Here is a 22,936-nt window from a genome sequence, read left to right on the forward strand (position 1 = left end):
GTAAACTATTTTTTTATTGCTTGCCTTTTTTTATTTTTAACCTGAAGGAGGTGGAGCTTCTGTCTTGAATAATATATAAACTTTTTTCTGAAGGACAGCAGTACGAGATGTATGTGCTTGATACAATTTTAGGAAGGTTGAGACCTGATACCTGGTTATTCACAGACAGTTTACAAGATCTTTGTTTTAAGTTACTGCTTTTTCTATGTGCATGTGTTCTTTTTTTCTTATCAGTAACATCTCAGCCTCCCATTATTGCATTACAGTACCATTAATTCCGTTATGGGTTTTAGCGAGATTTTTTGTCCTGCCTCTCTTGCTGGAGACCGTGGCCTATTACTGACTTTCCAAGGTGCCGGTAGTCACCACTGACCGTTCAAGTGTCTACAGTTCAAGCTTTTTTGGGGGAGYACATTTACTAGTTGATTGGTTGGTTTGTTGTTTGTCCTTTTTATTATAAATCAATTTTTCGTACATTGTATCATGTGTTGTTAGTGACAGTCATCTTCAGTCATATATCTGATCATTAAAAAACATTAAAAGCTTTTTTAAGTGGATAACTTCAGTTAAGCTTGCTCTTCTTAGGCAATATTTTTCTTTGCTCAGAGTTTAATTCTTTGGACTGCAGTCATCCATCAGTCTGTCTAGCTACTTATCAGTCACACTCCCAACTGCTGCTTTTACTTAAATTGCACAGTTGTAATCTGAACTTCTGTTTTTTGAAGTTTTCATGGCATTACTTTCATCTGCATTATTAGATCTAACAAATTAGAAGACACTCTAAGCAGGATTTCACCGAGTTGTGCAGAACACTTAACCTACTGTTTGCATTTCATTTATACCATCTTATTATATTTTGGACAGAACAAAAATGCAATTTTTCATGAAAAAATTTGTATCACTTTGAAGAAGGGTATCTTCAAAGGATTGTAATTGTTTGAAACCTGTGAAAAACTAGAATTACAATAATTTAAAATGTGACAGCTGCTAGACTAGTTTGCAAAAGGCAGTGAATTTAAACACCAATAATTTAGTAGGAAGTCTTAAAACAAGATATTCTTCAGAGAATAATCTTATACGTGAACTAGTGGTTTACTTCAGCTCTGTTTTCTTTTGTGTGTGTGTGTGTTAATATATTGTTGCTGCATTAGCCTTTCATTCAAGGGAGTCTTCTTTACTGTAAGATAAAACTTCTCAGTGGTTCTGAATTTGAAGTAATAAATAGCAGTGTGAAGTTAATTGCTCATAGTGTAAGTGTAATTTATATTTATTTCTACATGTAGTCRGTGTTCATGCTACTTAAAATCTCAAGCAGAGAGGTAGTGTGACACGGAATAATCTTCAAAGTGCTTTTCAGGAAGGTCCTCAAAATGAGTGCAGTGCCTTATAAATAGCATATTTGACTTGAATGAGTGTGTTTTGTCTGCTGCTAAATATTTACATAGAAAAGTCAAAAACAAAAGGTACTTGTACTTTCCATGAAATGGTGAGCAGCTTTTCTGAGATTAAACTGAATGCAAGTCATGATTTTGGTTTATAGTGGTTCCTGTCATTTCAGAAGCTGGGGAACAGACCGGTGAGGTAGGTTATGCCAGCTCTCCAGCAGAAGCACCTCCAAGCAAGTCACCATCTATGCCATCCCTAAACCAGACCTGGCCAGAACTGAATCAGAGCAGTGAGGTTAGAAAACGCTTTTATCTAAGAATTCTTTATTTGCCAAAGCCGTTAACTAAATTATATATGCATCCATAATTCATCATAAGTGCAGTATTGATTACAGATTGAATGCATTGAAAAAACTTCTGCTCTACAATAGACATTAAAAAAAGAGGAAGGTTCTGCATATATTAAATTGTAATAAAAGTAATGTTTACTGTCCCATGGTGAGATGAGCTACTGTTTAAATGTTGACAGTAATTAAGCTTTATATGACTGATAAAATGATCTTGTTTCATATTTATTGGAGTTTTAATCCATTCTTGATTTTCTTGGGGGTTTTCTCAAACTTTTATAGACACAACTTTTGCAAAACTGCAAATAAATGTAAAACATCTCGCTGGTAAGGTAGAGAAGCTGTAGCTCTGTGTTTGTTTCAGAAGCTCAGATTCAAAGTTGAATCTGAAACCAACCACTGGCTAAATTTATTTAAATATTACGTTTCTGCTGTCTTGTACTGCTAGTGTTCATTTTATCATCTAGATAAGATTGTTTATAGTAAATCTATATTTTGTCAGAATTTGAAACCTAAATTGCCCAAGAGGATTCTTTCAGAAGTAGCCTTTGATTTAAAGAAAAAAAAAATCTGTAAGAGTTTCATTATCCTAGAATTTTTTGTTGTTGATCTGTTTCAACAGATTTTGGGGTTGGCAGTGTATTCTGAATAAATCAGTGTTTTATTTTAAGAACTATTTCAGATACTTAAATGGTAAACAGAAGGAGAAAATTACACAGTTTGTACAGTGACTGTCAAAGTTGGGGGCATGAGCTACACCTGGTACTCCTGGATGCAGTCATACTGTAAAGATGTAGGCTTATTTTAAATTATAAGAAAACAAGAGGAAAGTACTGGAAGTATTTGTTGAAAAGTCTTTTCATTTAATAGTCTGAGATGCGCAAGAATCTAAAACTTCTTTTAACAACTAAGATAATATCTACCTATAGGTAGAACTGTCTTTCTTGGGTCTCATACTAAAAGGACTTCTTGTGCCTTTTTTCTCCTCTTTAGCCTTCAAGTGAATAGACTTGGTAGTAGGAAACCTAGACAAACTGAAGAGGAGTCAAGATGAAAATGAAAATAAGCAGGCCTTTTACCATTAAAAGGCAAGAGCAGATGAGTTTTTGTTTATCTCTTAGAAGGAAGGACTTGTGAGAGCCTACCTTGCCTTTTAATGACAAATGGAAGCCTTKCAGTGATGCTATCATTAAATAAGTTACCTAAGGATGTGATTTAGTGATTCTTAGCTGTTCTTAGAGTGGCTCTTAGACTGCTGTTTGAAGCTGTTTTAGAAAGGAGGTGAGCAGATACTCAGTTGTTGCTAAGAAGTTGTAAATACCTGCAACTGTTTTAAATCTTGTGTTGATGTATTCCCCTGTACTTGTAATGAAGGTTTAATAGGCTAATCATTGGGTAAACTGAAACACAACTGAACAAATTCCTCCAGTGGCCAGTGCAACTCAAACTAATTAAAGTAGCAAATTGTCATTAACTTTGCTCCACTAATGCAACTGTGTTGTGAGCCAAAATCTCCCTTACATAACTGACATTCTCCATCTAAATACACAGTATGGTATTTTTCTCTCTGAATATCAATTCAAACTTTAAAAGATTTGGAAAAACTCTCAGACTAAATATACTAGCAAACACTAATTATACTAAAATGATTTAAAATTATTAAGAAATTGGTGAAATGCATGAGGAGGTTTTCATCTAACACCAAGGAATTTGGATTTTTTTCACCTACATTGTTATGCATGTTTCTTGCTCCTCATCCTTCCTTCCATCATGAGTCAGGTCAAAGTCCACAAGGTTTTAATGCCATGAAGGAATTTCTGGTATTACTTCAGGCGCTAGTATAACTGTTTCCTCTTTGAACCTCTTCTAACTGTCATCTGCAAAGGGATTGTTTGAAAACTTACGCAACATTGCCTGAAATGACAGTTGATCGTATTTTCATTGCACTTGATTTCAAAAGCTGTGATTCCTCTGTTTTTTCTAGCTCAGAGTAGATTTTTAGACTCTAATTGCTACACTCTGTCAGTGTAAACTCGTGAGTATGGACCAAAGCATCAGCCTCAAACCTCAAAAGAAATAGCACCATAAAAGTCTACCTTACTCTTGATGCTATCTTATGCATGCATTCTCATGTTTTTACTCATCACTTCACTTCTTTCTCATTTTTAGACACCTGTGTTGTCCAGTCTCAAGTCTCAGTGCTTAGTTCTGAGAATATATATAAAAAAAGAAGCCTTTTTAAATTTTTAGTTTCTTTGAAAACTGTCTAGTATGATATGGTTTAGCACCACGCTCTAACCAACTGAGCTAATAATGCCAAGGTCACGGGCTCAATCCCTGTATGGGCCACTCATTTGAGGGTTGGACTAGATGATCTCCAGAAGTTCCTTCCAACCTTACCGATTCGATGATATGATCATAGTAGCTTTGACACAGATATGGACAGCTGGTTTGGGTTCACAACTATATGACCTTGTTTAGTGTTTAGACCTTGTAGTAACAGGTTGTTGCAAGTTTTAGTTGCTAGTAGTTAACCTTTTGAAAGGATTTCCTGAAAGATTTTTAAGAGTCTGGAAGATATAATTTAATTAGTGGGAGTTTTAATCTTGGAACTAACCAGCTGCARTTCACTTCTTTCTTAAACTATACACAGTGCTTGAGATGCAATCCAGCGGATACTTAATATATGTGTTTCTCTGTTAACTGGGGAATTAGCAATGACTACYCCTTAGTAATATTTCAGGATCGAGCACAAATGGCTTGTTCCCCTGAGCAGCCAGAAAGAATTAGCTGGAGAACCTGAGGCCAATTAATAAATGTCCTGCAGGATCCTGCAGAATAAAAAGTATATTCAGCACACTGCAATCTTAGGTTTTAAAATAAAAAGTACATCAGCATTTCTGACATCCACCTTAAATGAGATTTAGCACTGATATAGATGTAATGTGTATACTGTATGTCTTAATTTTTTTAARAAACTTCTCTGTAAAGGAGCAAGATTTCTATAGTCAAACTATTTGCCAGTCTCACCAGTAACTTTGAAGCCATAGACCAAGTTGTGTTTGACTAGTAGTAGTCCTAAAATAGATGCTACTGCAAAACTACAAGTTTCAAAATAGATGCTACTGCAGGTTTTGCAGAAACAAGCAGCTGTGTGAAGGCCAGAGGCCAAGCCAAGGAAAAGGCTAGCAGAGCTCAGCTGTTAAGTTTCTGACTTTGTCAAGACTGACTCACTCAATGTGTTTATATAGCTCCAAAGCAATAGTACTATGCTGCCCCTTCTTGCCCAGGAGAGGGGAAGCACAGAGATGAGTTAAGAGTTAATACAGGGAGTAGGAGAGCGTATTTAGGGAGAGCTTACATTCTTGTTATAAAAGTTTTACTGGAGTCTGACAAAGGGACAATTCTGTGGGGGGAGGGAAGGCAGCTGAATAATGCCCCATGATTTATGCCTTAATTGAAATTCTGAAATTTCAGAATCTTTCTGAAAGATATGGTTCTGTCTATACAAGAAACATTTCCATATATGAAGGCACTTAAAAACTTTGGGTCTTTTCCTGAATTTTTGTAACTAATTTCAGCTGATTAAAAAGTTATTTAGGAGTTTCCATAAAAAGAACTATTTCTGGAATAACTGCTCTAAACTAGTTTCATATACAGGCTATTCACTGAATACAGTGTGATAGAAAGGAATGCATGAGATTAGCTTTCCTAACAACCATATAGGCCATCCTATGTCTTCAGGAAACATTTACAGTTACTTGCCTTTAAAGGTGGGACAAGAGTATTCATTTGTTTTCATAGCTATACTAATGTCATTTTTGTCAATTTCTCTGAGCACTAAAAATCTTGTATCTGTAGTTTTTGCTGTACTGTTTGAAACTTGACTAATGTTTATTTATTTTACCAAGATGTAACAATTTTAGCATTGCTTGTGTGATTTGTCATCTAGTTTCTGTATTACAAATTAATTGTATGTACTTTAGTACTTCATTGATCCAACTGTGGCTGTAGCTTGATTTATTAAGCATGAGGACTCTGAGAATTATGTATTGATACAGCATGCCTATATCTTGTAAAACTGTTCAGAGATTCTCATTTGCTTTTTGTAATCAACAGTATATTTGAATTTAATTCTATGTGTTGTCAGTGATTTAGTCTTGTAAAAATACTCTTTTTACAGAATAGAATCACTTCTCAGGGGTTGCACTGGCAAGCGAACTGGTTTAATTAGATTACTCTGCTCAGTGTTCATTTTAACTGAGATTTTGAAGAAAAATCACATTTACTAAATGGATTTTCAACTTGGCAACTACAAAACTGAGGAATCTTTCTGTGGGCTTTGTAATTATGAACACCCACAACATATGACATTGATCATATTGTAAAGATATGTTAGTGGCTTAAGCACCTTTTTTAACTTGTTTGTGTTTGTCAGTGAAAATTATACTCTTAGAATACTTCTGAACTGACTGCTTACCTGTATCTTCATTACGAAAAATGAATATAGATGGTTAATGTTGATGGRTAATACACTTGCTTGCACAGCAATCTCAAATTGAAATAAAAGATTCAGTGTATATTAGTGTGCTTTCCAAGTCAAATACTGTCCAATGTGAATACAGCGCTTTCCAGTGCAACCTCCAAACTACTATGCTAAATCTCCTCAGTGATCTTTTACTCCCATCTTTCTCATCATGCTGACTTCTCTCCTCTGTCTGTTCAGCAGTGGGAGACATTTAGCGAACGCTCTTCAAGCTCACAAACTCTGACCCAATTTGATTCTAACATTGCACCAGCTGATCCTGTAAGTCAATCACTTAGCTTGCTTGTTTGAAATTAATTTTATTAACACTGAATTTCTGTACATTGTGTTTAGCTGTTATGCATGATTCTATGGACTGCTTTTTTGGGAATGGTGGCAGGCTTATTAATTTTTTTGCTTATGTTAGGAATATAAGTTTTTCTGGTACTACTCACTTAATATCAAAGTGCAGAAAATGCTTTCTTGATTTTGATGCAATACAACACTGCTTTCAAACCTGTATTATGTAAAATGTTTAAATGTAAGGATTTTCTGAAAATATTCATAAGATAACTTAAAGGCCTCTCCCAGTAATAAATCAAAACAAGCTCTGCAATTAGAACAAAACCTTAGTGCTGACAGTGCCAATCTAAGGGAAAAAACTATCAGACTTTGGGTGTGGTATTTCATATGTTAACGTTTTTACCATGTTACTTATTAGTAGGGCTTTTAGTATTTCTCCGGCTAAATCTTTTGCTGTTTTAGTTCTTTAGTGAGGAGTGCTCTGAATGATCGTGTAGTTAAATATTTGCCTTGAATGATTATGTAGTTAAATATTTTGCCAGGCTTTGGAGCCAGAAATTTACTACAGTGCTTCAAGTTCTGCTGGTTTTAAACTTTATAGCATGTGACACTGAAACAGTTCTAAAGTGCATTAAAACTACTTTGGTACTTAAGTGCTTTCATCCTGCTTTTCTCACAGATTTAATTATCATGGTGTTAGTGTTCATTTTAATTTATTTGTATAACAGAGGCACATAATGCACATTTCACTGTTTCTAATATTAAACAGGTCACCTGTGTGAAAAAAATATGTATATAGGAGGTCTGTATTCTTGGAATTAACGCTAATATTTATTAGAAACAACGTTTCTAGGTGCTGGAAAATAGAAACAGTGCAATTTCAATTCTAACCTCTAGAATCACCCTTATTTAATATATTCAAAGAAATTGAAATGTCATACTTAAAATCCAACCCTTTTTCATCTCTATGATAAACGTCTTCAGTTCTCTGTTCTACAGTTACAAAGTTTTAAAGAATTGTACATATTTGAAATCAGTTCCTAGTTTTATTTCTTAATTTATAGAATTGCTCAGTATCACTGTATTGCTTCCACAACAGATTACAATAGTAATTACAATAGTAATTTATTTTTACATATAATTAGCAAGTAGGAGAAATGTGAAGTATAAATTTTTTCCCTGTATGTGGATAATTTTAAAAGTAGAACTGTGATGATAGTATATGGAAAGAGTATGTATAAAAATACTGGAAGATCACGTTTTTGAAAGTTTTTTTTTTTTTACTTACTCTCTCTGCAATACAACTACAATCATGGTAGGTTTTTTAAAAAAACAGTGAGCACCTTTGCATGCTAAAGTAAGTCTTAGGGACAACTACTTTAGAGGCTTTATTTTCTTACTGAAATACAAAACAAATTGCATCAAATTTCTGTTAGTACTTTGCAGACTTCTTATCTTAATCTCTATAGTAATGATATAGGCCCGAGTTATAAAACAACTTGTTCTCCTGTGTTCCCAAAGGAGAGAATCTATTTTCTTGAGCATTTGTTAATAACTAACTAAAGGGTCAGTTCTGACTCTTTTTTCTTACTGTTGGAGAAGCAGCTTGTTTGAAGGGAAAAGATAAGTGGGAGGAGTGGAAAAAAAAAAAAAGAAAAAAAAGAAAAAAAAAAGGGCACATTCATTCCTTAGGGATATGAACATAATTTGCCTATTTTAAATGAAAGTTGGTAACATATTAAGTTGCTTTGTGTGTATTGATCTGTATTAATACTTTGTATGAAGTTCRTTTAACTTTTTCAGACAAATAAAGTTTTTTGTTTTAGCTGCTTATTAGATTTGAGCACAGGAACAAAGTAGCTACAGCAAGAGTGATATTTGCATGGCATTTCTCCCCTATTTTATTGAAACATCCAGTGTATTTTTAATTGACCTCCATAAGTTATGTTACGAGAGTGTTTGACCTGTTATTAAAAGTTTATATTTACAGCAAAAGAGTAATACAGATCAGTTTAAACAATTATTGCAAATTATTTGTGCAAGTGTACTATGCTTTGTGAAAGCATTCTACTTAAATAGTCAAAATGAGGTTAGCCCAAACAGTTTTGAAACCTCTTGATATATACCTAGAGACGGAATACCTTCTGTTTCTTTATGCCATCATTGGCCTTTACATTCACATATTCTGAAGATTGATGACAGAAGAAAATCTCAAATGAGTGTGTCCATATTTTTGTTACACGTGGGCCAGCGTAAAAGTTTAGGGTCTTTTTTTAAGCTATATAGACTTGATATACGAATCAAATGGAAAGGGCTGTTTATAAAGTACATTGTAATAATGTAGTCTGTTGTTCAAAATACAAAGAAAATGCCTAGGTATAAAGTCAATGTCTATCTATGCTTATATATTTCATAGTGTTTACTAAGGCTTCAAGAATTTTTCTATTTTAAAATACCTGAAATTATTTGGCTTGAATTCCTACAAAGTGTATTTTACAGAGAATTACTCACGCTGTTTTAAAGAGCCCATAACTTTGGGGGACATTGTAAGTAAAACCCAGGAGTGGGGTTTTGAAGTTTGTTTTGAAGATGCATTTGCAACGACAGATAATCTGGTATGCCAGGCAATGGCAGAAAGCTAGCAAAGTAGAGCTTCTAATTACATCAGTTAGAGTTAACTATAAAAATATTTCTAGTGCCCTTTTAAACTTGAATGCTAGGTACACATTATAGATGTTTAGAGTAACCTTGGCTCATAGAGCTTTGGATGTAACTCCCTGAAACTCTGTAAAAATTAAATTTATGAATTTTTGTTTGAAAGTTGCTTTCACATGATATGAGAGATATAACAATTTAAAACTGGATTGACACTGCTTCCTCCATCTCCTCCACAGGATACTGCAATTGTGCACCCAGTTCCCATAAGAATGACTCCAAGCAAAATCCACATGCAGGAAATGGAGCTTAAAAGGACTGGAAGTGGTAGGATGTTTTTCCTTGCTAATTGGGAGAGTTCTGTGCAATTGGAGTTGGCTTTGCTTCCTTAAAAATTCTGACATTTCTTTTCTATGTCCTTAAATAAAAATATCTGGAGTTGCAGCAGTATAATTACTCATGAGATTGTGTTAAGTATTAGACTACCATTCTGATATATGCTGAGTTTGTGTTGGCTGTTCAGTGCTGGGAGGATTTCACCGTCTATAGGAGATGATTGCTTGGAGGAGTTCAGAAGCATGTTAGTATAGATTTGTTTGGGGACTCTGCGAGGATGCCTAGGTCTCCTCATTAAATACTGAAGGAGACTGTGCAAATTGAGAACATTGCCTGCTTTGGTAAATTCTGTGTTTTGTAGTTAATAAAATTGAGCTGTGGAGAAATGGCATGTTCTGCTGCAGTCAAAAATACCAAGTTTATTCCTTTGAAACCTGATAGCATTTGAAAGGCCTTTTTTATACTGTGGTCAACAACAAACAAACTTGATATATTTTCTTTAGGAATAGTGGAGTCCACAGTCTCAATTTATAAATGTGAACTAATACTCCAATATTTCATAAACTCATTTAACTTTTGTACAGCTTATAGTGTATGAGAATAAACAAGTATACACAACACATTTCTTTCAACATTTTGCTGACCTTGTAAATAAAGATTCATAACGGAGCACTGAGAAATAAAGGTACACTATTGAAATGTGTAACTTAACACTTTTATGTAAAAGTGTTATTTAATTTAAACACTTTTAGTTTAAATAAAGCGTTCAGTCTAGGGGAGAAAATTTTTTGTAAAGCTTTGACCTGGGAAGTGAAGACTAGTTTGAATACATTTGCTTATTTAGACTTTTTTTGTCTAGATCATGCTAACCCTACTAGTCCATTACTTGTGAAACCACCTGATCTCCCGGAAGAAAACAAAATGAGTTCATCTGTAAAATTTACAGCTGGAAATACAGTTAGTAAGTATCAAAGTATTTTTGGATATCACTATTAAATTAAGCAAACTATAGAGCTGATTATTTTTCAGTGAATGAAACCTTGCTAGATGCAGAAGCCCTGAAATGAGCCTAAACTTAACATGAGAATACAGGTATTTCTCACATAAAGTATTTATTATAATTTTTTAACTAGTTTTATATGTATGTGTGTGTTTTTTATATATATACATACATACATACATACATATACACACACACATATATATATTTAAAATAAATGTCCTTGGAAACGTTCCTGCTAGCTCTATTCAAAAAAGTACRTTTCCTGTCAACTGCTTTATCTTTGTTTTCTATTTTAATTTCAGAATGAGAAATTGAAAGGTATTGAAGGTTAAATTGAATAAGTAACATTTGATTCTACTTCAGACCCATGTAACATTTTTTGAAAAAAAAAATAGGCTATTCTCCTCTGTTTTAGCTCTTAACAAAATGTGGTAGACTTACAGATTTCTTTTGCAGGTACAGCTTTTTAGCTGCCCATGATAGCTTTCATTTATTTTAAGCACCTTCTACATCTATAACTTTTTGGTTTGGTTTGGTTTAGTTAGYCTATTTGTCTAGTATTGAGAAAAGTCCTAGATCACATGCAGTCTGAGTCTCTAGAGTCTGTTTCAGAAACAGTTTTCTCTTTAACTCAGGAACTTTCCTTCAGCAAAAGGATAAAGATGTGGAAGTATTTTAGTAGGTCTGTAATACAAGAGTAATCTAGAAGGTGCCTTTCTGAAACAGTTTTTCTGTTGCTCATGAGGTCTGTTTCAGTGACACTGTTTTCTTTCATGGTAGTTTCTTGAGCCTTTCTGTCTTTTTTTTTTCCTAGCAGAACTCTGTTCTTACTAGGAAGTCTTCTGATGCAAAAGAAAAATCCTAGCAATATAGAGGCTTGGAAAATACCAGGCAGAATATTAGAATATCTACCTTGTACACTGAGATACTCTTTACTTAAGCTTGGTAGACCTAGAGGCAGATGCAGTAGAAACTTAATACTCTATTTCAGTGATATTGAACTTAGCAGTTTAAAAGCAAGAGAAAGAATGAGCAAAAATGGTCTTTTAGTGGGGAAATTACTACTATAAGCAGGATCTGACCTCTGAGAACCTTTTCATTTATCTGAATCCTTCCATTCCTCCTCATTTATCTGAATATAGGTTAATTCTCCAACACAACAGCAATAGTTTTGATAAAATAATAGGCCGGTAATTCTAGTTGTACCAAGAATGACACTTCCCTCAGAAGATTGTAGGGAAATAAAACAGATCTCATTGCTGCGTAGTGAGGCTGCTCTGTAACACCTCAAAATGTTCTTTGTAGTTGTTGTGGGAAACCCATCCTTCTACTGAAGAAATGGCCCTTGTAGGTGTTGAAAGCAACTTGGATGCTTAACACTTTTGTGGTGACTCCTGAAGAAATCACTTAGTCTAACTTCAGAAACTGAATTTCTAGTGTTTAAAGACAATGAAGAATTTGACAGGATTTTCTTTGCAGGCTTGCTGTCTTAGTAATTATATTTCTTATGGTTCTTCAGTCGTACATTGACAATGTATCTAAGCACTTCCCGTGCTAAATCAGTGACAGTATTGGTAGTGCATTCTTTGAGTTATTGGGCTGGTCTCATTTCAGTGTTAAATTGTGTGTTTTGGTTTACCTTAAGGGGATGGGGCCAAACTCTTTTTTAGTAGTGCTACGCGACAGGACAAGAGGCAACAGGCACAAACTGAAACACAGTACCAGAGCACTGGAACAGGTTGCCCCAAGAGGTTGTGGAGTCTCCTTCTCTGGAGATACTCAAAACCCACCTGGATACAGTCCGGTCCAACATGCTGTATGTGACCCTGCATGAGCAGGGAGGTTGGACTAGATGATCTCCGGAGGTCCCTTCCAACCATACCAACTCCGTAACTGTGCCAGAAAGCATTTAAGAATAGGGAGTCTCATTCTTACTCTTAGAAAAAGATTTATTTAAAAAAGTTTTTTGTCTATTTTTGTTTTAGAAGTGTTATTTCATACATTGGTATTCTTAACTGTGAGTATTTTGTTCTGGGGGTTTTATTACTCAAAATTTAGACGTAGCGTATTTTACTTCATGTAGTCTACTCTTCTTGGGTCACAATATTAAAATAGTATCTGAAACTGAGAACCAGTAGAGATTTTTGAGCATCAGCCTGATGTTGAGAAGTTTGCATTTTGTCTTTATTAGTGCTTTGTATTAATCATAATTTAGCCTAGAAATGATGAGTTTGTATGTTGTAGCTCAAAYCTTGTCCAGGAAGAAGGGACAAACTTACCTCTAGGTGTTCAAGTGTCTTAATGCTTTTGAAAGTTTTAATATCCTAGGAGGTTAAAGTAATCCTTTGAGTCTGTGTAATTCAGAAGAATTAATTGTACAAGTTGATGTTCTTAAGTAGAATTTTCTTCCTACTGTCTTCTGATCATGAATCTTACTGCTCCAGTGACTTTCCATCTTGCATTGTGCCTCACTAGGTGCTCTGGAGTCATCCAATGTGATAAATTATTCTTTTCTTTCAGTTAATATGAATTCCACAAAAATATAGTGATTTTTTTGAGACTCCTGACTACTAGCCTCAATGGTAAAGAAATTACGGGAGTTATGTAACTATTAGAATTYGTCTGTGTACTGTACATACCTCTTCCTTTGACTTCTAAGGTTAATGATAGGGTTCTTGAGAGCTTCTAAAATCAAGCATTGTCCTACTGCTTGCAGGTTTTTGTTTTGTTTTTTTCCTTGCTCATGTTGGCTAGATTGTTGAAGTGATAGAATGTCAAGTGATAAAAATTGCACTTAGGAAACTTGCCATTCATGTTTTAAATATAACGTTGTTGTCACTGTTTATTCTTCGAACCATCACAGTAGTAACCAGCAACTCATAGTATTGGGGATTGGTTTTGGTTTGTATTAGGACATTCAGTTATGTGAACTCAAGAGTTTTGAATCCCATCCAGATGATACCTTACAAGGACATTAAATTGTTTTTGGTAATTTGAAATTGTATATTAACTGTATCTGATAGACTATAACAGTGATGCAAAAATGAATATGAAATGTTGTGCTTTCCTTCTACCAGCAGATGGTTACAGCAGTTCAGACTCCTATACTTCAGATCCAGAGCAAATTGGAAGCACTATAACACGACAACGGTCAGTAGAGCAGCAACGGAATAAACAAACTAAGGCTGTTTAGACTAAGGTCTAGTTTTCCTATTCCGAATTTTTGGTTATTTGACAACTAGCTTTTAAAGTGATGGCCAGGGCTGTTGCTTCAGCAGTCAGGAGTCTGAAGGCAGTCCGTTTTCTAACGTGTTGGAAATGTATGCTGTTTCTGTTAATGTGTAAAGTGAGAATTCAAAAAATAATATAGTCTAAAGAATTGTTTGAGATTGGCCAATCAAATGAGTCTGATCAGTCAAATTTTGATGAAAACTTTTTCCTTAAACACAAGGTGTAATCATAGATGATCATAGTGTTGCTTGCAACTGATTTTTTTAAAAAACACCATATTAAGCATTAAGGGGAAGGACCTCGTAATTCTGTGTAGCATAGGATTAAAAAAAAATAAATTAGAAATATCGTGGCAGTAACTCAATCTCTGTTTATAATGAGCTTGTATAAGATAAATGGCAGCCATAGGCCCAGTATGAATTAAGGGATTGGAGGAAGCTGTGCAAGCACATAACCAAAAATGCATCTTATGACATAAGAGAATGTGCTCTACCAGCTGGTGCTAATTGTCCCCATTAAATCTGTGCCTGAATAGGATTAAAACCAGCTACGCCATTAACCATCTTACAATCAGTTTCAAAGGTAAGTTTCAAAACAAAAATAATTAGGGTGACTTCAATAACAAAGACAGACTTGCAGTTACTTTTCAGTACAACATCCTGAAAACTTTACCCCATTGTTACTTAATGGCAAATCTGATTCTCTGTCCTGATTCTATATATGCTTTTGCCCTATCCAGATGATGATGTTTGTTGTTTTTTGTCATAGCACGTTCTTCTTGTCTCTGATTTTTGGGTTGGGCTGCCTTGCTGACTTATGTAGATCAGCTTATTTCTGGCACAGGTAGCTTCTGTCCAGATCTTCCAAACATGGCAATGTCTAGCTAGGAAATTACTCTCCTACTTCCTCTTTTATTTGCTTCCATTGATATCTCTCTTACCAATTGCAACTTTACCTATAAACATGGCATTCTGCTTAAAACTGCCATAAGTTCAGAGTACTCTTTATATTTTAAAGAAGCTAAAACTGGCAAAGCTTTGTCAGATAATGATATTTCAGGAGTGTTCTTAACCCACTTTTTCCTTTTTTTATCCTACCTATGCCTTTAAGACACTACTAGCTGTAGGAGTCATTGTAATTAGATTTGTATTTTGTTAACTTAGAGGGGTTATGCTTCTGTAACACCGCACCTTCCTGGGAGGAGAAAAGCAGATACTTGTATTCGAATAACTCAATTTTCTRTCTGAATTTATAAATTTGGAAATATCAGATTTTGGTGTGACACTTAGGGTACCTCTTAATTCTCCTAGTTTCATCTCATGATGTTTGTAGAAAAATGTTAGAGGGGTCGATCATGTAGAAGACTCATTTTTGTATAAGTAGAATAAAAGTGTGGCTATGTTAACGTCAGATGTCCATGTTTTGCTCTAAATTGTACTACTCTAAGAAGTTTATGCAAGCTGCGTTTTAAAAGAAAACAGCATAAAAATATTGTAGACAGTAAGTCCCACTTAAATTGTACTTGAGTAGTGCAGTACTTCATCCTTCTAACATGCTTTATGTATGCTTGATGAACTTACAGGAGATATCCACTAGATGGTGATCCTACCTAACATACTTTATGTATGCTTGATTAACTTAAGAGATGTCCCCTAGGTGGTGATCCTACCTAAAAATGAGTCAAAATTTCTGAAGAAACATAATATTCTCTTTCAGTGACATTGAACTGAACAGCTTAAAAGCTAGTAAAGGCGTTGACATCATCTTACATATTTCGCAAATCATAGTGACTACCATCTGGGTAGAATTACCTCATTGAGGATTCTGCATTCCTGAAGTGTTGTGGTTTGGGATGTCTGTTAGAAGCTATAGGTTTCCCCAAGATAAAGTACGAGAGGCCAAATAAGAATAATTTGGAGAAGGGAGTTTAAGGCAAATAGAAATATAGAAACTGTGAAATCAATATCAGAACTTTAAAAGTGATTTTGCACTCTTCAAAATCAAAAGCAATCGGACTCTTTTCCACCTATCAAACTTATTTTAATTGTGTACATTGAAGAAATTTTGAATTTTAATTCTGTTGTAACTGCCTTAAAAAAAACTACAGAGACTTATATTTTTTGCAGATCACATTCAGGAAACTCTCCAGACAATACTGCGCCACCTCCACCCCCTCCAAGGCCTCATCAGTCTCATTCTCGATCATCATCTTTAGATATGAACAGATCCTTTTCCGTTACCCCAGGTAGGTATACTGTGTTCCTTGTATATTTTATATTTCAGAACATCGATCTCTGAAGCAGACAGTTAGAATGTGTTTTCAAAACATTTCTTCTGAATGAGCAAGCTGAAAATGTCAAGTTGTTACTGTTTATACAAAAATATATATGCTACTTTGATTAAATAGGTTATTTAAAAGTAAATTCTGAGTGCTTGCATTGTAGTCTTSTGGATGAATGTGTGAAGTAGAGTTGGGAAATAGTATTTTCATAGTGTATCTGCATGTCATGGATTGCACCTACCTGTTACGTTCAAGAGGAGTTCTTTTGTTATTTGAGCTATTTAGAAGATTAGTATTAAATACTTAAGAGGAAACGATTAAAGGTCACTTTTGATGCTCTTGTAAATGTTTCTATTGTGCTTCTGCAAGGTACTTATCAGCTCAGGGTCGTGAAATGCAAGGAAATGCTAGCAGTATATAGTGGGGTTAAAAAAGGCTAAAATCAGAAAAGTATGACCACGTTTATGTTTCAAAGTGGAGTAAAAGACAATACCCCCACATTCTTGTTTTTTTCAATTTGTAAATTTTTGAAAGGAGATTACACTCCTAAATATGGCAGATTTATATGTAGGCATCATTTTCAAGATTTTTCATATTGACAAGTTGAAAAATCAGATAACGTTCTAATAAAGTAGAATTACAATCTTAGCCAAATACGATACCTCTCTTACAGGACAGCAACAGACTGGAGTTGTTGCCTATCCCCCTGCAGTGCCTCCAAGACCACAGCCTTCACAGGTGACATGACTTTTGAAAAAATCATACTCTAACTTGATGCATGAGACAGTAATATTTTTATCTTGCTCTAAGTTGTAACTTCTCTCTAAAATGTGGACCATTGGCTGGTATTTTTGGAAAACAGTGGAATGCCTATGTTCTAGACTTTGCCATATGTTAGCTTTTCCTGAAAAAGGAATTGCTTCTGGTGGAAACATGGAGAAGAGCTTAACCTGGAGATTGAGGAGGAATGAACAGTTTTAGCACTCTGTAAGAGAGGAAACTTCAATTTTACATTTCTTTCTCTGTTTCTGCATTGCTAATAGTGCATAGCATATAATGTGAGAGAGATCTTTTGAAGTGCTGTGAAACTTAAGTACTTGTCTTTATATCCGTATATCAGGCGCAGGGTGTGGTTTTACATAATGTGTTTGCTCCCAAGAAGAGTGATCCCACTCCTTTCCATGTTACAGACTAAGTGATCTTGCAGTACTAACCTGGATCAGTTCAGTTAGCTAGCCTGGTAGAAAACATGTCCTGCAAAGTTGTTTTTCCTTGCCTCAACCAGCTGAATCCTTCAGCTGCTGCCCAAATTTGACATGGGACAAGTAGAGTTACTTTTTCGATTGTTTTTCAACAGCAGCTAGAATCTGAGTTATATGGCAATTAATTTTCTGTGTCACATGTAGAAGACTATTAGTTTTATAAACACCAGAAATAAAGCTTAGTTCTTAAGGATTTCTTATTTTGCTTGAAGCTGCTTCTGCAATGTAAATATTCTTAAGCAGTCTTCTGTGTGTTTTTCTCCACAGTGTGTAGTTTGTCTGTTTTTCTTGGATGAATGTGCTTCGTTCTAATAATGAGACATAAATTGTGAGGCTAAAAAGGCAATTTTCATTACTAGTGTTCTGCCACAAACTGCTGTTTGGGAAGTTTCTTTATCTTAGATCCATTATGTCAAGAGCTTTGTTGCTAATTATTTTCATTGTTCTGTTGTAGGGTGCAGGTCCTCCTGTGCATCGCCCAGTAGATGCTGAAGGCCTAATAGCTCATACCAGTACTTCACCTCAACAAATACCAGAGCAGCCAAATTTTGCAGACTTCAGCCAGTTTGAGGCATTTGCTGTTTCAGGTGTAAACAAAGAGGAAGATGATGAAATTGAAACACACTCAGAAGTCTTGCAGGTGAGCAGAAGTATATTATCATATTGTCAATATTATCACTTACTTAATACTACCAATAGTTATGAGACTTCCACTGTTAAAACTCACTTACGCTGTTTGAAGTAATGATTTTTTCTTAGTGACCTAATCTATTGCTAGAAAACAATTTTATTATGTATTGTTGTGCTTCTTTAGTAATTACTAAACACCTAGGCAGAAGAATTTTTTTGCTCTTGATTCTCGCTCTTAATAAATACAAAATCGTTTGAATTAGTGTGTGTATGTGAACAAATATATTTGTGTTGGTTCATTTAAAACTCAGTGCAGGAGAGAGTTCTCTTCTTGTTGTTTCTGCCAGTCTTTCAAATGACTTGCAGGTAAGTGCCAAAGTAGTATGTCCTTCTAAATGAGGTAACTGTCTTGTATCATAAACAGATGCTAAAATCCAGTTATTCAATTTAGTTCAAAGCCATTGGACAAACTGAAGTGAAGAGAGCTCCAAAATCTTCCTGTAATAGATTTTTCTGAGATATTTACAAAGGCTAGTTCCCTACTATGTGACACAGGACTTGGAATTGGGAAACCTGAAGGTTTATTCCCATTTGTTACTGCATTATTGTGACTACATGAATTGCTTCATGTTTTCCTTCTCATAATTTGCACCCTCCATACAGACTGTAAATTCTTCGGAGCGCTTGGGCATCGTCAGTTGCAAAAGCATCTAATGCTTCAAAATTCTCCTGCTGATAGGCAGGAAAATACTGCTTCTCTCCCCCGGGAAAATCAGTGAGATAGACAACTTGAGCACTTTTCATGTACTTCATCGCAAAATTAGCTGTCAGCTTAAGCTGCTACTTAGCTGCTTAAGCTAAGCCTGCTGATTATTTTGCACTGAGGTGGATGGGGAACAGTCATATCTGTTCCACTGGAGGAGTTAGCCTTTGGCAGTAACAAATAGCTAGATGTTAGTAATAATGTTATTGCAGAAATAGCTGTAGTGTTTTATCATCGGGTCACAACCTCTGCTGTAAATGCCTTGCAACAGCAGGAATCAGACTTTGTTCAGAGATCTTCTGGTGTTCTAAACATCCAGAGTACAATGCTTGAGAGAAGAGCACTTTCAAATAACTGCTTAGCAGGTTTTTCTTAGTGAATTTCGATTCTGTATCTAAATCTGAATTTCTGATACAAAAGGCAGGTCAGGCTATTGATTCTGGAAATGCTGCTTTTTCCTTTGTGCCTTTTCTGTAACCTACTCCCAGAACAGAGCAGTTTGTGACCAAGATTGTTTTGGATGAGTTTTGCTCTAAAGCAGGTATTGTTATTATATTCCAGCACATGCTTCTAAAGAAGACTTGAGCTAGAATTTAGGATGTTAACTGTATTCTTACATCAGAAACACAGCATCCTCCTTTTTATTCCAACTGATGCTGAATGGAATATTTGTTAAGCAATGGTTTTCTAAATGTAGTTTTAAATTCTTCTAGGTTGAAAAGACCTCTGATTCTGCAAGTTCTCTTAGAGTTGCCAAAGCAGATGGAAGAGTTGAAGACAAAGCACCTGCTAATGTCCCCACTACTGCGGTATGTAAAGTACATTTGGAAAATGAGTGCAGTTGTCTGATGTATATGAAAATATGTTTTTTTGATTGATCACAAATTTTATACGCTTCCACTCTAATTCGGTTTTCTTACACTTAGAAGTCTCAAAATAGACCCACATATGGTGAATTTTTGCATCATAAGATGTTCACAATTAGTTTTATTCTCAAGATGAACAACAGAGCATTACAATACTTTTAAGTATTCAAGTTTTAGAAACAGTTCAAAGCTGTTTTAGTGCAAAACTTGGTAACAGTATGGTGTGGGCATGTAGATATTGGAGGAGGGAAGGAATGTAACCAAGATGCTATTGTGTATTTGCAGTTATGTCAGTGATACCACTGGATTTTTGCTTGCACATCAAGCATGTCAGCATTTAGCAACTTACTGCCCTTTTACCAGAGAAGGAGTTAGTTTTTATCCAGACAGTATGAGGATGCATCTAGATCTATCAAAATGTATCTGATAGGGTTATAAACTTGCATTTGGCCATGTAACTGGTTCTAAGAGTACATAACACAAATTAACAGATACGGTAAAGTAGAAATGCACTATATTTGTGAGAATTAATAGACTGTGTTTCCTCTCTCAGGGTAAAGGTACTACTCCCCTTGCTCCACCGCCAAAGCCTATTCGCAGGAGATTAAAGTCAGAAGATGAGCTAAGACCTGAAGCTGAGGAACATGCACAGAAAACAGGTGTCATAGCTGCTGTTCTTGCTTCACAGCCATCTATTCCTAGGTAACCCAAGAAGTGTATAAATACATATGTTGTTGGGAAGTTTACATTTAGTAGCAGACAGACTTTCTAGGAAAGAATTGTGAGCAATTTCAGTGTGTTTGAATTAGTCACTTAATGTTTTAAAGTGATGAGGGTTGTCGTTTGTTTTTTTAATGAAATCATCCTGAAGCCCCCACTATCGAGAGACTTTATAATGAGCTTGATTTTTAGAGTGTGGACTCTTAACTTCTGCAAGAATGCTGGAAAGAAGTGATGAAAATATTATAATGTAGTATTTAATTTTAGATAATGGTTGCTATTAACAATGCGAAATTTAAACCTGCAGTCTTTGTGTCCTAGCATGAGAATAGACTATTAAATTAGTCAGTTAGAGGTAAATGTGCTATAGTACGTTTAGACTTCAAGAGCCTTATTACAGTTTTTAAAACGTGCTTTTCACTGTTTCATTGAAACAAGTTATATTTTGAAAAGGAGTTTCTGCTCACTTAAAGAGGGGTTATAAATGAGAGGTTATGAGGGGTTATAAATTCAGTTAAACAACAAAATGACTTATTAAAATATTTCTAATTATATTCTCAGATCAGCGGGGAAGGACAAGAAGGCAATTCAGGCATCAATCAGACGTAACAAGGAAACGAACACTGTTTTGGCCAGATTGAATAGTGAACTACAGCAGCAATTAAAGGTAATGCCATAATCTTTGTCTATTAAAAAAAAAAAAAGAAAGAAAAAAGAAATCCGAAGAGGACAAGACGTTAGTGATGTATTATAACTGATATCTGTGCATGGAAACGATAGGTAGTAGAAGATACCAATTTAGAATATTTAGTTGTTTTTATAGATCATAAAAGATACCTAATTGTGACATTTTTTGTGAAAGTTGCATTACAAAGGATACCTTTACTGCTATAAAGCATACTTTTCAGTGTCTTGATTTGCTCTCAGCTGCATTAAAAATGAGGAGGCAAAAAGTTGAAATTTTAAATTAGTATTAATAATTCAGGGTAACTGTTGTGGTTGTCTAGTATTCTATAAGCAGAGTATTAAGAAGAGCAGTTGAGGTGGCTTTCCTTTTCTGAGGGAAAAGAAGACTTTAAAGTCTTCTTGTAAATAAATGTACATAATAAAATAGGATAGAATGCAAAGCTTCCAGCTCAGTAAACAGAATAGTTATCAGTTTAAGCTATTGTCCTTTTGGATTTGTTTGTAGGCATCTACACTCCTACTATCTTGTATTTACAATGGGTAAATTTAATGATCAAGTTAATAAAAACAAATTTTAAAATGAATTAATGTGCTATCTAGCCTGAAGATAGGCCATTTTAAATACTACCAAACCTGAATTTTACTTGTTAGTGGTTATTTAAAAAATAAAGATGCATAAAATTCACAAAAGAGGAAAAATTGGGGGGAAAAAAGTAGGCAGCTACTAATCTTTTAACTAACAGGAGGGCCTCTCTTAATACATCAGACTTCATTTGAAAATGCTACAGCTATATTTGCAGCTAGTTACTACTTCGTAATTGTGGGTAATTTGAAAGGAAAGAAGAAATAATAAATGACTTCAATTTTTAGCAAAGTACAGATTTTCATTTAGAAATACTCAGTAGCCAGACTGCTGTTCAGATTATGGGAAAAATTTCCACATTTTAGAAAGGACATAATAGTTCTCAAAACTGAAGCTGACATTTGCCAGTTTTCATCACGTAAGGAAATTTTTAGTTTTCTTTCTCTGTGTACATTGAGTAGAAAATCTTTCTTTTGTAGGATGTTCTTGAAGAAAGAATCTCCCTGGAAGTCCAACTGGAACAGCTTCGACCCTTCTCTCACCTTTAAAGCCTACTGCCGTTAACTGTGAATTTACTAATTTTGAAAGGGGTATTGGTTTCAAAGCCTATTTAAAGATCCATGCGTTTAGCTCAGTGCACTCTATTCTACATTAAATGTTGTGGCTCTGTTTTGTCAATCTGTCCACTTTTGTATTTAAGTATTTTAATTTCAATACAGGAAAAAAAATTTTCCTTGAATGTGACACTGCCTCTCACATTTTCTGTGGGCATCAGTGATCTTTGTTGGACTTGAGTTTGCAGAGTTCATCGCCAAAATTTCCTACTGGAATCTCTTAATGGTTTCTTTTTTTCCTTATCTTTGCAGAAGAGAGTTGCTAATCAGTTGACTTCAGACTTCAAGCACATAAGCTCTTTTGCTATGACATTTGTTTTCTTGTGCAAGAAAAGAGAAAAACAAATAGGCTATCATCAGCCACAAATTATCTCCCAGGCTGCCTTCACAATTTGGAAATTGTTCACAATTTCAGAAAGACCTCTTTGCAATAAGCCTACTTATTCAGGCTGACAGTGTTCTTGCAGGTTGTTAGCTCTATCAGCCAGATTTGATTTTGTGTTTTTGTTGCATACGTTGTAGAGTATGTGACCACAGATTGCCGGGTGTTCACATTTTATGCATTCATGATCCTGATTCAGCCGCATGCATATAAAGACTTATGGTACAATTGATAGTCTATCAAACAGACCTTTTCCAGTCATTCCTTCTGTGAAGAGAGTTGAGTATAAATCCCAAACATACTGATGGCACATTTCCTGAGCACCACCTATAATTGCATGTTTCACGCATTACGTTTTAATAA

The 22,936-nt window shown here is 34.9% G+C and overlaps 1 protein-coding gene across 3 annotated transcripts in view; it reads left to right on the plus strand.

The window, feature by feature from the left end:
• The window catches only part of REPS1 (RALBP1 associated Eps domain containing 1), a 67,353-nt gene extending 45,098 nt beyond the window's left edge, over positions 1–22,255 (plus strand). The window contains exons 9-20 of one of the 3 annotated variants that reach the window (XM_085299287.1): positions 1,541–1,680; positions 6,459–6,539; positions 9,455–9,542; positions 10,411–10,512; positions 13,632–13,704; positions 15,912–16,030; positions 16,740–16,804; positions 17,783–17,968; positions 19,435–19,530; positions 20,141–20,289; positions 20,869–20,974; positions 22,057–22,255. In XM_085299287.1, the coding sequence (XP_085155413.1) occupies positions 1,541–1,680; positions 6,459–6,539; positions 9,455–9,542; positions 10,411–10,512; positions 13,632–13,704; positions 15,912–16,030; positions 16,740–16,804; positions 17,783–17,968; positions 19,435–19,530; positions 20,141–20,289; positions 20,869–20,974; positions 22,057–22,125 (1,274 nt within the window). In that variant the 3' untranslated portion in view covers positions 22,126–22,255. The remainder of the gene's footprint in view (positions 1–1,540; positions 1,681–6,458; positions 6,540–9,454; positions 9,543–10,410; positions 10,513–13,631; positions 13,705–15,911; positions 16,031–16,739; positions 16,805–17,782; positions 17,969–19,434; positions 19,531–20,140; positions 20,290–20,868; positions 20,975–22,056) is intronic. The other 2 variants (XM_085299288.1, XM_085299289.1) reach the window with 2 other exon arrangements.
• Positions 22,256–22,936: the final 681 nt, after the last annotated feature.

Source organism: Rhea americana, unplaced genomic scaffold, assembly GCF_003343005.1.
Source record: "Rhea americana isolate MKP2758 unplaced genomic scaffold, rheAme1 scaffold_149, whole genome shotgun sequence".
Lineage (NCBI taxonomy): Eukaryota > Metazoa > Chordata > Aves > Rheiformes > Rheidae > Rhea > Rhea americana.